The following is a 17332-nucleotide window of genomic DNA, read 5'->3' on the forward strand; positions in this document are numbered from 1 at the left end:
TCATTAGCTGCTAAATTATTGTAGTAGGAACCGATAATTATCATTTGATTTTGGCGGAATAGTTGAGAAAGTGGTGGTGACCACATAGGTGTAAATTATTCGTAGATTTTTATATTTTTACTAGAAAATTAATTAAATATATATGTATATTAACTTGTGAACCCCAACAAAATTAATTGACGACTCAATCGTAATGAAGGGTTCGTACAAATCCTCCTAATCCTGTCAAAAATAAAATAGAATTTGATTTATTGACCTAGACTTTGGAGTTAATAACTTCTTTCTATGCGTTTACGACTCCTTTATCTTTTTATATTATTTAACTCGTATTAATTTGATATATTCTTAAAAAAAATTAATTAGAGATATATAATAGTAAGCTAACATTATTAGTGAATTTTTTAACTCTAAATTTAACTATCACTTTTTAATGTAATTGTTTAATACTAAGGATAGTATAGAAGAAAACATACTCTCACTATTTACTTTTAGTTGTCATATTTCGCAAATCGCTTCACAATAGTCAATTTGATGAACTCTTAATTTGTAAAAATTAAATGGAGGGGGCAAGATATGAAGACACCTTGGAGTTGAGAAGTACTCTATTATTGAGCTAGCATTGGAGTATAGTCTATAGACTTTTAACGTTGAAAATAGGAGTAAAATATTTATATTAATTTTTTATTTTAAAAAATGCAAAGTTCAAAATTAGCCACGAAAGGAGTATTAATTAAGATACCTTAGGTGGGATGACCAGATTGGAGTGATGAGTGGATGACAAAAAATGGAAATTAAATACTCTAAAATCTTCATTGAAGAGTTCGGCAACAAATTAATAGAATGAGTTATTCAAGCAATACGTAGAGGAAAGGTAATCAACCAAACATAAACGTGCCTCCAATAAATGTCATGTGATGACTAAAATTTATCTTACTAAAGTAGGGTTAATGACAAAAATTATTTCTCCTGATCTATAACTCGAATTTAAAATGTTTTTTTGATCGATTTTGAAACTTTAATTTTTTTAAAAAAGTTAAGCAAAAACAATAGAAAATTCTAAATCAAATTCCAAAAGTCACACCACTAAAAATTGCACTAACCTCAAAAATAGACAAAAACTTAGCAAAATGCCAAAATTCATTCGATAAATACTTCGGATGAAATGACAATACTAACCAGGGCGAAGTTATACTAAGCTATGTTTAAGCGGATATCTTTTGTCAAAAAATTATATCGTATATATATAAGTAAAATGATATTTTTAAATGATTAAATAAGATATTTTAGACACCGTTAAAACAACAAAATTTCTTAGCCCATTGATTTCAGACACTCAACTAAAGAAAACGTAAATAGAACGTTAGCAATTTTTGTATGGTCATTTTAGAAATAATAATTGTATTATTTAGTGAAGATCATTTTCTTATAAAATAAGAAATTAATTATATAAAAATATAGAAACATAAAAAAGAAAAAAGAAAAAAAAAAGCGGTATAACGGACGTGTGGCTCAAAGTTAGTCGCTCAATTGACCTCGCACCACATATAACAAATTTTCGGTATTACATGGTTTCGATACCAAAAGCTCATTCGATTTCTTCGAACACAAACCAAATATGCAAATTAAACCATTGATAAAACCATTTTATATGTGCAAATTAATGGTTCTTAGTTCTTGAAACAGTGCATTCAAATCACTGTAAGATGATCCACCTTCTTCAACAGCCTTGTTCGCCATTTTCTTGACTTCTTTTGCTCTCCTCCTCATTTCCTTTGATTCTTCCCCAACCATTACACGCTTCACTGCCTTTGTAATTGCTTCACTTTTCACATTATCCACCACTATGCTCCATTCCTCTGCCCCAACTGCTACCCCAATTTTTAGTACTTTAGTTATCAATTGCTCATTGAAGAATTGCTCTGCAAACATAGGCCAAGTCACCATTGGAACCCCTGCTGATACGCTTTCAAGCGTTGAATTCCATCCACAATGAGTCACGAATGCTCCTATTGCCTCGTGATCAAGAATCAGCACTTGGGGTGCCCACCCTCTTATGATTAATCCTTTTTCTTTTGTTCGTTCTTCGAATCCTTCTGGAATCTTGCCTTTCCTAACTACCCATATGAATTCTTGCTCTGAAGCTTCAAGGCCTAATGCAATTTCTTCAATTTGGGAATCAGTAAAGTTAGACATGCTCCCGAAACAAACATAGATTACTGAATTATGTTTCCTCGTGTCCAGCCATTGCAAGCACTCATGTTGTTTGTGGTCGATGCTTTTATGGAATTTTTCTTCGTTTTTTCTGTTGCAGAGCAAAATGGGTCCAATGTGCCATGCTCTTTTACCCAAAACCTTTCTGTAATAATCAGCATAATCTGGTTCAAGCTCATAGAAGCTATTAACAATGACCCCAAAACTTGTTGACTCGGATTCCTTCACTTGTTCAATAAACTTAGTCATTTCTGTTTCTTCTCGATCATACGGAGCTAATTTCATCCTTGTGAGCTTTACCTTGTGAGGAAGATTCGGGACAACGAAAGGTTCAGTATCTGAACACACATTCTTCTGAGGCTTGTAGTGCCTAAGGTTCTCCGAAGCACAAAGCGCAAAGAAGCCCATCCCATGAAATACCTGTAAAATTAAACTTAATCTTTAAGTATAGATGACAATGGGGTGGGAAGCGTTACAATAAATCAAAACGACTAATACCAATCTTGGGATATCAAATTTGGCAGCAGATTCTGTAGCCCAGGGGAAGAACATGTCAGCAACGAGAGCGTTGGGTTGACATTCATGGAGTAGTAGCTCTAGTTGTTCTTGAAGCATGGTGGTGGCCTTGAAGAATTTGGGGACCAAATCATAAGAATTCAATTGATCCATTCTTTCACATCCTTCAGGCAAACCAGCTTCCACTGCAGGGAATCTGATGGCTTTGACGTAAATTTCCAGCCCCAAGTGTTTGAGTTTTTCAATGGATTGCATGAAGATGGGTAAGTTCAGAGGAGTGGTGATAATAGTTGCCTTTGCACCATGTGAAACGAACAATTTGGCCATGTCCAAGGTAGGAATTATGTGACCATGCGCCATCATTGGAAAGAAAAAAATATGGAGCTGGTCATCAGCCATTACAACCATTTTCACAAACACTTGGTGTCCGTGGTTTAATATAACAATTTGTGCGAGAAATGTAAAGAGAAATTGATTGTTTTATAGTAAACTACTTTAAAGGTTCTCTAGAACATGAAAGAACTCTCTGGAATGAAAGAAACTTAGCTAGAACACAGAAGATAGACGTTTTTCTTTCTTAAACTTCGTGTCAAGTCAAATCTCTCTTCTACTATAGAGATTATTTTGTCTTTTTACTAAAAAACAAGTCTTAATTGACAGCAAAAGACCATCTTGCATGATACTTACATCTTGGTCCTTCACTTAATAAGGCAATTAGCACATTTATCATGACTTGTGTTTTCACATAAAACGCCTGTCTTCACCTCTCCCTAGTGCTGTAGCAAAATTAGAATTTTCACAATGAGGTTCAAAATATAAACAACCCTTTCCTAGCCCAGTGGCGGAATTAGAATTTTCACAATGAGATTCAAAATATAAAAAAAAAAAAAAAAAACATAAAAAAGCTAAGAAGATTCAATATCTAATTTGGAGGAGTAAAAGTCAACTACCAATTCAAATTAGAGAAATGCTGAGCTTTATCCTTGTTGGGAGGGAATCTTCTACAAGTCGCATTATTAATCGATGACCTGATTTTGAAAGCAGTCTTTATCCTTCCACCGACTTGGCTAGGCCCCTAATCCATTGCCCCATTTTGGTTGATTGCATATGACTATTCAATGTACTATTTTCCCCAAGAAATGTGCGTCTCATATTGCTTTGAAATGAAAAGTCAAAAACTAGTTTCCAATCGTCTAAGACAGGACTTGAAAGCAATTAATGAGCTTTACATTGCTATCTAGTTTCTTATGCAACACCTTTGTTTCTTCCAAGTTTTAGCATATGAATCAGCTCCATTTTTTCTTCTTTCCCCTGATGGCTCATGGCCACATGATTCCTACACTTGACATGGCAAAGCTTGTGGTTTCTCGTGGTGTTAAGGCCACCATAATTACCACTCCTCTCAATCAATCTGTTTTCTCTAAAGCTATTCAAAGAAACAAGCAAGAAGGAAATGAAATAGACATCCGTTTGATCAAATTCCAAGCTGTTGAAAATGGCTTGCCTGAAGGATGCGAGCGTCTTGATCTCATCCCTACTGATGAATTGCTAAACAACTTCACCATGGCTACAACTATGATGAAAGAACCATTCGAGCAGCTTCTTCAAGAATGCCGCCCCAGCTGTCTTGTTTCTGATATGTTCCTTCCTTGGACATATGACAGTGCAGCCAAATTTAACATTCCAAGATTGGTTTTTCATGGGACAAGCTACTTTGCACTTTGTGTCACTGATAGTGTCACACGTTATAAGCCTTTCATGAATGTATCCTCTGATTCTGATGCTTTTGTTATACCGAATTTGCCTCACCAAATCAAGCTGACCAGAACACAACTGACCCCATTCGATCGAATTGAGGAAGAGAAAGATATGTCCCCGATGATAAAAGAACTCAGGGAGTCCGGTTTAAAGGGCTACGGAGTTATCTTCAATAGCTTCTATGAGCTCGAACCAGATTATGTTGAATACTACGCCAATGTTCTGAGTAGAAAAACCTGGGCTATTGGCCCACTCTCGTTGTGTAACAGGGACATTGAAGATAAAGCTGAAAGAGGGAAGAACTCCTCTATCGATAAGCATGAGTGCATGAAATGGCTTGATTCGAAGAAATCCAGTTCCATCGTTTACGTATGTTTGGGAGTGTTGCCATTTTCACTGCTTCACAAATGGAAGAGCTTGCTATGGGAATTGAAGCTTCTGGACAAGAATTCATTTGGGTTGTAAGACCAGATAACGAAGAGTGTCTGCCTGAAGGATTCGAGGAAAGAACAAAAGAAAAAGGCTTAATAATAAGAGGATGGGCACCCCAACTGCTAATTCTTGATCACGAAGCTGTGGGAGCTTTTGTCACTCATTGTGGTTGGAATTCGACCCTTGAAGGAATATCAGCTGGGTTGCCAATGGTCACATGGCCCGTGTTTGGAGAGCAATTCTACAACGAAAAGTTGGTTATTGAGGTTTTGAGAACTGGGGTTGGCGTTGGTTCAGTACAATGGAAGAGAATAGATAGCGGGGGAGTGAAAAGAGAAGCAATAACCGAGGCAATAAAGAAAGTCATTGTGGGTGAAGAAGCAGAAGGATTCAGAAGCAGAGCTAAAGTGTACACGAAAATGGCAAGGCAGGCAGTTGAAGGAGGAGGCTCATCTTACACTGGTTTGACTGATTTACTGCAAGATATAAGTGCATATAGTTCCACAAGTAACTGAGTAAACCATTTATTCCTATAACTCCACTACTATATGTCTAAAAAAAGATGAGAGCAAATAAAGATAGCATGTGAGAAGTCTTACGTGTTACATATATTTATATTAAGTGTACAACAAGTAGAAATATCTTCACACCAAATTAAACCATAAAATCTAATTTTGCCATTGCACAATAAACGCAGCAATGGAGTCTCGAGCGGTCAAGCTCTTGAGTTTCCTTACAAATTATATTGCATTACGTAGAATATCGTTTAGGTTCTCATACTATCACAAGTTTGAGAACTAACCAATGGTAGTGTCGGGCACCTGGGTACCATCCATACGGAGGACCCACCTTTTATCAAATGTTTGCTACACAGAGAGTTTAGACTCTGTACCATCTTTCTTGGATTTCGAGCTCACAAGCATCACGTTTATACTTACCAGCAGGTACTTGGGCAATATAATCCCTTGCTTCCCCTTCTCCCAATGATGCCACACTTGGTACAGTAGGAAGCCAAGGACAAAAGAATGGACGAGTAAATATATATTATAATACAGCAGCATCATGGCTTGACATGAACAAACAATTCGCACTGGAACCCAAGTGTCAGTGGGTATTGTCAGTAGAGCGTTTTATTTGAAGAGCAGCTCTAACAACATTGCCCCTTGTGATAATCCCAACCTTCACATTTCAGCGAACAGGGCTTCATCAGAAATTACACGATGCTGACAAATTCAGTAAAAAAGAAGGAAAAAAAAACAAGAAAAGAGAACGAGAGGGCAAATTACCAGTTTACCATCAACATCTACAACTGGTAGTCGACGGTATTTCGTTTGGAGCAATAACCTATAATCAGCAGAATATCTCATGAAGGCAACTTTACAGTTAAATTGCTGAATGAATAATACAGATTCTCATTAGGTGATACGCAAGTATATTATAGTCAAGCAGCAGCAGAAAAAGATCAGCGAGAATTCTCTGCCTTACATAACAAGTTTCTTGCAGCCTTCCCAAATGGATAGGTATAAAATCAGAAATAGGCATTAAAAAGAATTTGAAGGTTACCAAAAGCACTAGCTAATTGGAATCTTGTAACAGCTTATAATATAAATAAGCAGACCAAAAGCTTGTTTAATTACCTCGCAGCATCTTCAAGGTTGGTGTTTTCACAGACAGACAATGGACTTGGTGTCATGACATCACCAACAACTTTTCCATTAGTTTTGCTCAGTAGCTTTTGAACCTCATTGAATGTCTACAAAATCACAGAATCAAAGCAAGATACTTAACAAGATAAAGATGGAAAGTAAACATAATTCATGGACTAAGAATTTCCTTGTCCACTACAAATGACATGTATTTAAAGTAATATCCAGAAAGCTCTTTTCAGTAAAAAAAAAAATTTTGTTGAGAGAGAAAGAATTATCTTAGAATACTCTAATACGTGGGTGTAATCCTAATTCCACCCTCGAAATGAGAGCCAAACTCATAAGTGAACTCTGACTTGTAATATCTATCACTCGCCAAAAACTATATCCTAGCATGTTATCGAACTTTGGCATCCACTATTAGAACAAAAGATTATAACATACCTTCCAAGTACTATCAACATCAGGAAACAGATTTGTGTCAGCTTGGCCAGCTCCTGAGTAAGAACATGAAATATATATGAAAATAGAAGAAAGAGGAACTGAGGTGCAACTTCTACCAATGGAGGATAAATTATACTTTTAACAAGGGTTCAACAATTTAAGGAAGCATACAAAGAAACAGTAACCACACATTCATCAAAAGTCAAACTGGTTACTATATCTCTCTCACTCATCAGTCATTCGGGGAAACAGTTTATGCGCATAATTAAAAGCTAACCTAGATCTCAAAGTTCTCAAGTAGTCAAAGCAGATTTACTCACGAAATAGGAACTTAGCCTGATCTTTTTCTGCTTCTGTTAACCCTCCTCCTCTCCCTATTTCTCCTTTTTTTTTCTTTTCTTTTCTTATTTTCCTTCTTCATTTTTTTTTTTTGGCTTCTAAAGGCAGAAAACTCGATGTCCTATTGCTGGTAAAAGATTTATTGGATAAGGTACCCTGCCTGCGCTTTTCATTCATATGTGAAGAGTGTTATATCTTTCAATTTTTTTCTTTAGTAAATTTGTCAGCTGAATTTGAAAGGTGTAGCTCAGCAAGACTACAAACAATGTTTTTTTTTTCAGATTCAACATCGACTACAAACAATATTGAATCTGAACCTCTATCATCATTAAGGCAGGTGTCAACTAATTTAAGAAAATGTCTGCTGATGCATTTAATAAAGCACTACTGCAAAAGGACATTTTGATTACAAAAGCTTCCTGCTGTACCTTCTGGGAGCTATTTCTGAGCTATCTGTGGAATACTTGATCAATAAGGTAAATATTGTGTTCAAATAACGCTTCTATTTGTAGAAAATGTCCAGACAATAAAGAATTTTCATGTTACTTATACATTAGAGGCATATGCAATTGTACAGTAGAGTGCCCCAGAATACAGAGAAATCCGACAGCTTTGCTTCTTTAGTAACCAACCCTTGATGGTATTGCTTGATTATTATAGTCTCAAAGCACTACATAGGTATTACTCATCTCAGCCCCTTCCCCAGGGAATCTGTCCAGATTTTAGATTCCCCATTAAACAAGAAGAAGAGACCCTTGCTTGTTTAATGTTACGTGCCTCGTTAAAAATTCAGAAGTCACTTATCACTCATGCAGTCTCAGCAGAATGTTATGTGACCTAACCAGAAATAGGGAAAAAGAGCATTCCTAGCATCCATTCCTTTGCCTGCTTGCCTCCGTTGATTAGACCTCCTGATCCTAGTCCTACTCCTTTTCCTTCATTCCTAGAGCTAAGAGGGCATATTCCTTATACTTAAGCATTCAGTTCCCCGGTAAAAGCTTGGTCTCAAAAGAGCATGAGAGATTAGACCTCCTGATCCTAGTCCTACTCCTTTTCCTTCATTCCTAGAGCTAAGAGGGCATATTCCTTATACTTAAGCATTCAGTTCCCAGGTAAAAGCTTGGTCTCAAAAGAGCATGAGAGAGTAGACTTAAGAAAAGCAGGCTTCTGGATTCCTAGCTCCTATTAAGACTCAATTTTTTTATTCATGATATTCAACAACTCATTTACAACTTTGACAGCTCTGTGAATAGAATAATGAAGTATAAATATCAGCCTTGAGATTTTAAAAATGAGAACAATATGACATTGAGAAATTTACAGATTCCATGTTAAGAACGCTGCCCCCATCATAGCTACTTTAATATTGCTCATGAGCATCACTCAGAAACATGCTTGGGACCAGAATACAGCATTTTGAGAAGAGTTCCCAGAAGAGTAATGAGGTTGCAAAAGTATAAATTTGTCCAGAAAACCTCAATCATACCTGATATAGAGTCGAGTGCCAGTAGGTCATAATCAGAAACAACGCCAACCTGCAACAATGTCGCACCTTCTGTCAGTGCATTTATAACTTGATCTAAAAGAGAGCATTTACAGATAATAAAAATAAAAAAAAGGACCAAGAGAGAGAATTTCCTTCTAAAAACAAAAAGATCAGGATAGCTGTCACATGCAAGACAAGTTGTCTAATATAAATGATGAGAGAAATCATACTACAACTACAATAAAAGACTCCTAAAGAATAATGGACCTACAGTAAAGCGTACCAACGTGGCTGAACCTTAATCCAAACTAGTTAGTATTACTCATATGGATCTTTTTACTCTAATTATGCTCTATACTCTGCATGGATTTCAAGAGAAGACATTTCTCGTTGCAATATTGTCGTATATGATTACATACTTCTTATGCATCGAAGCGACAACGACCTGAATCTCAGCACAACTTGATCTCAGTGGATCAAGGCAGCAACAACACTCTGCCACTTACAAATACCCTGTTGTTTGCAAATAATTTTACCTGCACTCAACCCGAAATTGTACTTCAAGGCGATCAAAACAACACTTACGTTACAATAACTTAGACAACAACATGTGCCCTTGGGGCTGGAGGTACCTGCTATGGGTCAGACAGCAGACGACAAGTGTTGAAGTGCATACATCACATCTCATCTGGACTCTTGACGTAGAGAAGTTTAGCTACAATCTAACCGCAAACCGCAGTAGTTTTACAGCATTGCCTCTTCAACCAAGCGCGATGACCAATTTATGTGAATCAACGGTGCCTCTCGTACTAGTTTAAATTACTACTGAGACACTGTCATCGGTAGGTAAAATTTTGCATGTCTCACCCAAAAAGATTTTTATTATAACATGGATATATTTCACCAAGCCCGGAAAAGAAAAGGATACATACCCCAACTCTTGCCTTCCTACCAATCCACCACAAAGCTTCTCTATCCCAAGCCCAAACCCCGTCCTCTTCCAGCTATTGCAACTAGATATTTGTGAGCCAAATTGAGAAGATAGCTAGTAACTAGTAAGACATATCTGAACTATTTTGATGATCATAATAATATCCTGGTAGTTCCAATTAGTAGTAGGATTTCACATACCAGGAAAGCACCTGTTTAAAAGGAATATGGGAGAAGCGGAGAGCCCAGGTCAGAACACTAAGGTGATAAATGAAGTGTCTTACAGAGGGGAGCCTCCAGAAATCTCTCACATTTTATCTAGGGATTAAGTTGCTTAAACAGTTTGAACAATACCAAAGTCAGATTAGAGAAGTCAACAGAATTCCCATTGGACTAGCCATATGACATTTCTTGGATTGACTAATCAGAAGACTGCCCCCGCCCTCGGCTCATTGCTTCTTTAACAACATGGCTAACATGAAACTGCATGTTGCAAATTGTTAACATTCAGCTTACACTTGTCCCAGTGAAGAGGCATCCTGGCACAAGGTATCATCTCAAATTGCAGGAATAAACTTCCCTCGCACCTCTTCATGTAAGAAGCCAAATGTGAAGATGATTTCCAAATGCCCCAAAATAAGGACATATAAAATAAGGCTTGGGACTTCCATGGTGGAGGTCTCAAGTTTGAAACTCCTTGCACCGGGCTTGCCTAGTGCGGGTTACCTCTCCTATGTGGTTTGCGAGCTATTGCATAGGAGCGGGGGTTTTATCATGTGCGCACCCAAAGGGTAGCGGCTGCGGGTTTCCCTTGTCATAAAAATAAAATAAAAAATAAGGTAAAACCTTTCACATAATAGTGATCCCTTGCTAGTACTTTTCACCCACAAAGATCAGACTTTACTTTTTTGCAGAATATCTTAATGCAATCATGGAGGAAAATTGATATTCTCCCAGAGCTCATGGAATCAATTTACAAAACATTGCAACAAACATACATCTATTAAAATACTCATAATTCCACACAAGGAAGATATGGACTATGTAAGGTATTAACATACATCTTTCCAAAAACCTATGGAAGTAAATTAAGTGGAATTACCAATTTCCAGTCATCATCAACTACAGGAAGCCCAGTAACTCTTTTTTCCACAAGCATCTCAAGGGCTGCAGATCAAATTGCAGAAATAAAGGAAAACAGAATTATGAGCATGTTTACAGTTAAAGTTATCAAAAAATATTTTCCATATGTGTCTATAAACTTTAAAAACCAGGGAAGCAAATCCAGAAGTACCTTCACCAACTTTAGTTGTAGTTTTTACTACATGTAAATCTTCTTTCCTAGTCATAAAGTCACCAACTGAGTAATGTCCATCGCTTGGCTGAAAAGTCAAAAGTAACTCATTAGGTTGAGCAAATCACAAAATTGGAGAAATATCTCCAACCAAAAAAAACTAGCAAAATAAGGATGGGTTAACATCAAAGCAGTTCTTCTACCTCTATCCTGACCCCCCTCTCCTCCTACTCTTGACCATCTTTGTACATGTTGATGTGTAATGTGACATGTTTCGATATTTGGTTAAATTTAGCTTGTTATATATCAATGAAAAAAATACAAAGTTCATACAAAAGCTAAACATATGGTGCAGCATACCAAATCATAGTATGAGTATTGAAAGCATTAATTATTGGAAATCAAGCTAGACATGTGATGCAGCATACTAAATCATACTATGTTAGTGTTGCACCAAGTGTTAATTATTGTTATTCACAGTACTCAAATACCTTAACACCATAGTTCTACTCAATCAACGGGAAACTCAGCCATGAATAATATCTAATATACTGTCAATTTATGTGGCACTGGTGAAATTTCAAGATTCAAGGAATTTTGAGATTCAAACTTCTGAATTTGGACATAGAAGTTATAAGTTTCTTGAAATAAAATAAGTCCAATAAATTGCAAAGGTTAACTTAAAATATTTTAAAAGGCATACACCAAAAAATCTAATCAAGAAAAACTTGTTTCACTCTCAAAATTTAAATTCTGAAACATAGAACGATTAGTTTTCTTAGAGAGAAAACCTGCAAACCAGGTATGTAATAGAGAGGTAACTCAAGTTACTTGGATCGCTCGATTAAAAAAAATTGGTTACTATTAACAATAAACGCGTCTGATATAATCTTGGCGACCAAAACGGAGACATTCTCTGGTAAATCTGAAACATAACTAAGAGAAAAAAAACTAAACAACGAATAGTAAGGCGTCCACTTACAGACTGAGAATTTGAAGTAGAAGCAGCGGCATTAGCGGAGGTTGAAGGAAGAGACGCCGGAGGAAGAGATCGAGAAAGTTTCTGTTGAGATAAACATCGGCGAGATTTAGCAACGGATGGATCTCCTGAAAGTGGACGGGCCGAGCAAGAGAACGTGGTCGGAAAAAGGCGATAGTTAAGTACGCAAAACGGAGAAATTGAGTTGAAATTGAGAACGGACTCCATTGGAATTGAAGGATGAAAATGTTGGTATTGTTGCAGAGTTGTTGATCTGATTCATTCAAAGAGAAAATATTGCGCGGAAATCGTGTTTGGTAAGCCTCCTTAATTAATGTGAAGAAGGAAAAGAATCGTGAGGAAAGAAGAGTCACTGTTCGACAGCGGAATAAAAAGCGTTGCGTGTGAGAGTTCCCTTTACTTTTCTTATAACGCCGTGAGTCTGGGAGAGTGACCGTTACTCACAAACCGCCCAGGGAGGTCGGTGGGAAGTAGGAGTAACATACCCATTCGCCTCGGGGCTTTGCCTAGGCGGGCTCTAGTAAAACGTCCTGATACTCAAGTATGGGGCTTAGTTTTGTAAGATTTGTGTACTAAGCGTTTGAATGTACGTCCTCAACACGCCTAACGTTCAATGCTCGGGGCTCACCTAACAGATCTTACACAAATTATGTGTTGAAATCTTTAATTAACATTGTTGACTCTCATAATTCTTGAATAAATGAATGGTACTTAGTAATTTTTTAATCTATAGATATAAGAAGATTGAGAGCAGTATTTTAAAAGGCAGGGGTGTGAGGCGAGACGTTTTATACAGTATAGGGCGAAGCGTAAGCCCCAAGACACAGGGCATAAGTCCCACGGATCTACAGGGTGTAGTCTCATATATATTCAATTTTATAGTTTTATTACTAATAAAAAAACAAAAGTAAATCTTTAAAATGATTTATGATTTTTATTTGAGATAAGCATTAATAATCAATAATGAAGAAAAATGTATTATAATTACTATTTGAGAAATATCATTACACCAATAATAAAAATGTGATTTAAAGAAAATAAATAAATTAAAAGTGCCCGAGCGTACGTTTTTACACCAAGGACTTACGTCTTATGGATCTACATCTTTCATTTACACCCCAGAGCGTTTTTGGTACCCCCCCCCCCCCCCGAGACTCGCCCTGGGACTCGCCCCAAAAACGTTTTTGAAAACACTGATTAAGAGTAACTCAAATAACAAGTTATAATATTGCATCTTTACTATTTAGTAACATAGTGAAGGTGGTTATATATTACATAATATTTCTTTAAAAAATATGTAGCAAAATTTTATTTTTCACTTATTATTTGTCTTCATGATTTTGTTATATGTATCAAAATTATCATATTTTATTTAGTTATTTGAAAGTAATTTTATTTTTATTCATGGTAGAGTGATGTTCTTATTATAATACTATAAGTTTTATTGATTATTTTCTTTTGGGAAGTAAATTGTATAGTATGATAAAAAAAAAATTGAAATAATGATTATTTTATTATTAGAAAGTTAAGGAATTAGATTATTTGTACTTGTATAATCATGTTAGAAGTTTTATTTTATATAAGTTTCTTTAATCATGTTTGTAATTATTTCAAACTATTTATTTATATAATTTTATGTTATTATATTATCATACCGTATTGTAAATTAAATATTATCATACCAAATTTTTGTTTCATACTATACATGGTAATAAAAATACAATGTTTTGGTAAGATGACTTTTGACTTAAAATTTTAAAATATACTTTAAATCTGTGCTTCAAGAGAAAAAAAAAACCAAACGTAATTCTCATATCAAGACATATATTCTGTTACTATACATAATTATTTGTATATTCTAAAAATCTGGTCAAACATCATAACCAAAATAAAAAATTTTAAAGAATAGTAAAGTAAATCTAATTTATGAGATGTTTGTTCAAAAATGCATAATATCAAGACATATATTCTGTTACTATACATAAATATTTGTATATTTTAAAAATCTGGTCAAACATCATAACCAAAATAAATATTTTTAAAGAATAGTAAAGTAAATCTAATTTATGAGATGTTTGTTCAAAAATGCATAATATCTCTTCCAAAGGTGAATTAGTGAAAACCATTTACATCCAATAGAACTAAAAAAACAGTAGACTGTAGATAGTCGAGTTCCTATAGATCTGGTCAGCGAAAATTTATAATCGGAGATCGACAAACTTAATTTTTTTTAAAAAGTAGTAGAAAATATTTATACCTTCAATTTTACTTTCCTTCAACTTGAACAAATTATTCTAATTAATTTTATAAATATTTATCTATCCTCACATTATTAACTCTTACCTTTATTTTCACTTTTAAAATTTTATGAATTTTTTTTGTTTTTAAAATTCGTATGAAAAAATTATATCGAAAAAGAAATATTATTTTTAGGTTAAAAAAAGTGAAAAATACTAGTGCATATGTTGATAACGAATGCTGAAATAAAACATACATAAAAGATAAAACCAATTTACTAATAATAATAGTCAAAACTCTAATATATTTTAAAAAAGTAAAAATAGCATGTAAACAATAACTTTATAAATATATTTGAATGTAGAAATTATACAAATAATTAGTGAAAATAGAGGTACATTTTGTAGCAGATTTCTAAAATTTATCTATTTATAATGCAAGTGAATTTTATGTTATAATTTAGAAAAGTATTTCATTACAGACAATCAATAAAAAACAAGAAAAAAATAAAATCTAAATACATATATATTCTTACTATAAATGATTTATTAGTTTATGTGTTTTTTCATTGCTTTGGCAGTTTACTTCTATTAATAAAAAAAAAGTGTATATTATTTATTATTTAGGATAAGAATGAATCATGGATATAGAGTAGAATCTATAATAGGAAATGAGTAGATTGGTTTTTTTAATTACTTGGAGCTACTGTGTCTTACTTGGATCTTTTTCTATAAATGATTTATTGGTTTATGTTATTTTTCATTGTTTTGGTTGTTCACCTCAATTAATAAAAAAAAAGTGTATATAATTCAAGATAAGAATGAATCATGAATATAAAGTGGAATCCATATTAAGAATTGAGTAGATTAATTTTTTTTATTACTTGGAGTCTTTAAGTAAATTATGAAAAAAATTCAATTACGAAAAGTTGGAGATTCTTATTTTATGACAATAAAATTATTTAAGGTTGTGTTTCTCCTTCTACTAAATCATGTTAGTATCCTTGTTTTAAGAACGAGGACAAATTTACCTCAATTTAAAAAAAAAATAATTTTGAAGTTTTAAATTTAGGTACATAATTTAAATAGGATAGAGATAATAACCAACTTTTTTAAAAAAAAAACAACAATTTCTAAATATTACAAAGATAATTGAATAATTATTTTGTCTGATGTGAAATTTGTTTAAAATTGATAAAAAAAAAAACTAATAATATTTTGTTTTTGACAAAAATAGAATTAATCACAATATTGTTGTGTTTTTTTTTAGATGCACCATTTATAGGAGTAGAGTAAACTATTTCGTGAAAATAAGAGAAAAGTTTTAATTCATTTTCATTATCATTATATGTAGGGGTGTCAATAGTACGGTTTGGTCGTTTTTTTAGAAATTATATCATTCCAATTTTTTTTGGTTATTTTATATAATATTATATATATATATAACAAAATTTAGATTTTTTAAAAACCATTCCAATCATATTGGTTTCTCTTTAGTATCGGTATGGTTCAGTTATTTTTTTATTTTTTTTACTTTTAAAATATCACCTCAAAATATACTACTATTAAATATTCCTTTCGCAAATATATTTTTGAAAAAGTACTTTAATTCTTCATGAAGAAGACAAAAATGTAAAACTTTGTTGTCGTATTGTTTGATCGTAAACATTTAATAAGAGTGTTTACATAGTGTATTGTTTAAGGGAAAATGCATAAGTACCCCCCCAGTCTATGCCCAAAATCCCTGAGACACACCTAACCTTTACTAAGGTCCTATTACCCCCTGAACTTATTTTTTAATTAATTTTCTACCCCTTTTCGGCCTATGTGGCACTATCCTTGAAAAAATTGTCAACACGCGCTGGGCCCACAAGATAGTGCCACGTATGTCCAAAAGGGGTAGAAAATTATATATAAAACAAGTTCAGGGGAATAATAGGACCTTAGTAAAGGTTAAGTGTGTCTTAGAGATTTTGGGAATAGGCTGGGGGTATTTATGCATTTTCCCGTTTGTTTAATAAAGTATCTATAATAGTATCTTGTAATTTTAAACTTACTTAAATAAAGGTTAATTATAAAGCAAAAATCCAAAGTTGTCTAGTCACTAGCGGCCTAGGAGTTAGGTTATATTATATTTGAAAATTATTATAAAATATATATATATATATATATATATATATATATATATAAAAATTTAACATATTATTAATATATAAATTATTTGGTTCGGTTCGGAATTATTTTGATTTTTTTCATAAATTAAAAAGGCCATCCTAATTGTTCGGAACGGTTATACACTTAAATAAAAGTCAACGATATTATTTAAAAAATAGCATAAATCACTTCGATTCACTTAGATTCAATCGATTTTTCATATTCTTTTGACAGCTCTAGTTACAATATGTGCATACCAAACCAAAAGCATTTTAGTTAACCATCTCTCAAACTTTTTATTTTTTATGGTGGTTTTAGTTAGATTTGAGTCCTTCATATGTTTATTATTTTTCTATAAATAAGTCATACTATATAATTCAAATAAGAAAAATATCAATACATAATATTTAATTTGTTTCCAAGTCCAAAATTAAATAAATATAGTCAAATTACTATTCTTAAACATACTAATCAGATTACTATTCTTAAATATTTAAAATATAGTGAATGATTATTTTGTATATTATATATTGTTCTAATAAAGGATAAAAATTCAAATCAACATTTCTAAGGCCAATTTGAATTTTTTTTAATTGTTTTTCTTATTCTGTTTGTCTCGAGAATATTAAGAAATTTCATAATTGAGTGATTATTCTGCTGATTATTATATAACAAGAACACTTATGATGTTGAGGCGTTGTCACCAAACACAAATACATGATTTGATGATGACTCTTTTGATTCCATCTTTTTATCATTTCCGAAGGATACCTTTTTATATATACAGGGTACGTTTAATTCACTACTTAATTTTGTTCCTTCTTTTTGTGTGTTAGAAGTGCATAAGTCGCCGACGCCGAAGTTCAGTCGGCCTCGCTTTAGAGG

General features: G+C 33.5%; 2 protein-coding genes and 1 pseudogene across 2 annotated transcripts; 1 reads left to right on the forward strand and 2 right to left on the reverse strand.

Moving 5' to 3' along the window:
• Nucleotides 1-1490: 1490 nt before the first annotated feature.
• On the reverse strand, nt 1491-3351 carry LOC125816392 (scopoletin glucosyltransferase-like). The gene is made up of 2 exons (XM_049495997.1): nt 2710-3351; nt 1491-2631 (listed from the first exon to the last, which is right to left on the reverse strand). Exons 1-2 carry the CDS (start codon nt 3133-3135, stop codon nt 1645-1647), a joined length of 1413 nt encoding a protein of 470 aa, XP_049351954.1. The 5' UTR covers nt 3136-3351; the 3' UTR covers nt 1491-1644.
• A 657-nt stretch (nt 3352-4008) lies between these two features.
• On the forward strand, nt 4009-5432 carry LOC125816390 (scopoletin glucosyltransferase-like; annotated as a pseudogene).
• A 69-nt stretch (nt 5433-5501) lies between these two features.
• Nucleotides 5502-12427, reverse strand: LOC125816408 (CBS domain-containing protein CBSX1, chloroplastic-like). The gene is made up of 8 exons (XM_049496014.1): nt 12039-12427; nt 11057-11144; nt 10865-10929; nt 8833-8881; nt 7008-7060; nt 6555-6670; nt 6204-6261; nt 5502-6096 (listed from the first exon to the last, which is right to left on the reverse strand). The coding sequence occupies exons 1-8, from the start codon at nt 12261-12263 to the stop codon at nt 6022-6024; spliced, it is 729 nt and encodes a 242-aa protein (XP_049351971.1). The 5' UTR covers nt 12264-12427; the 3' UTR covers nt 5502-6021.
• Between the last annotated feature and the right edge of the window lie 4905 nt (nt 12428-17332).

This window comes from Solanum verrucosum, unplaced genomic scaffold (genome assembly GCF_900185275.1).
Source record: "Solanum verrucosum unplaced genomic scaffold, falcon-dt-bn FXZP01000261.1, whole genome shotgun sequence".
Lineage (NCBI taxonomy): Eukaryota > Viridiplantae > Streptophyta > Magnoliopsida > Solanales > Solanaceae > Solanum > Solanum verrucosum.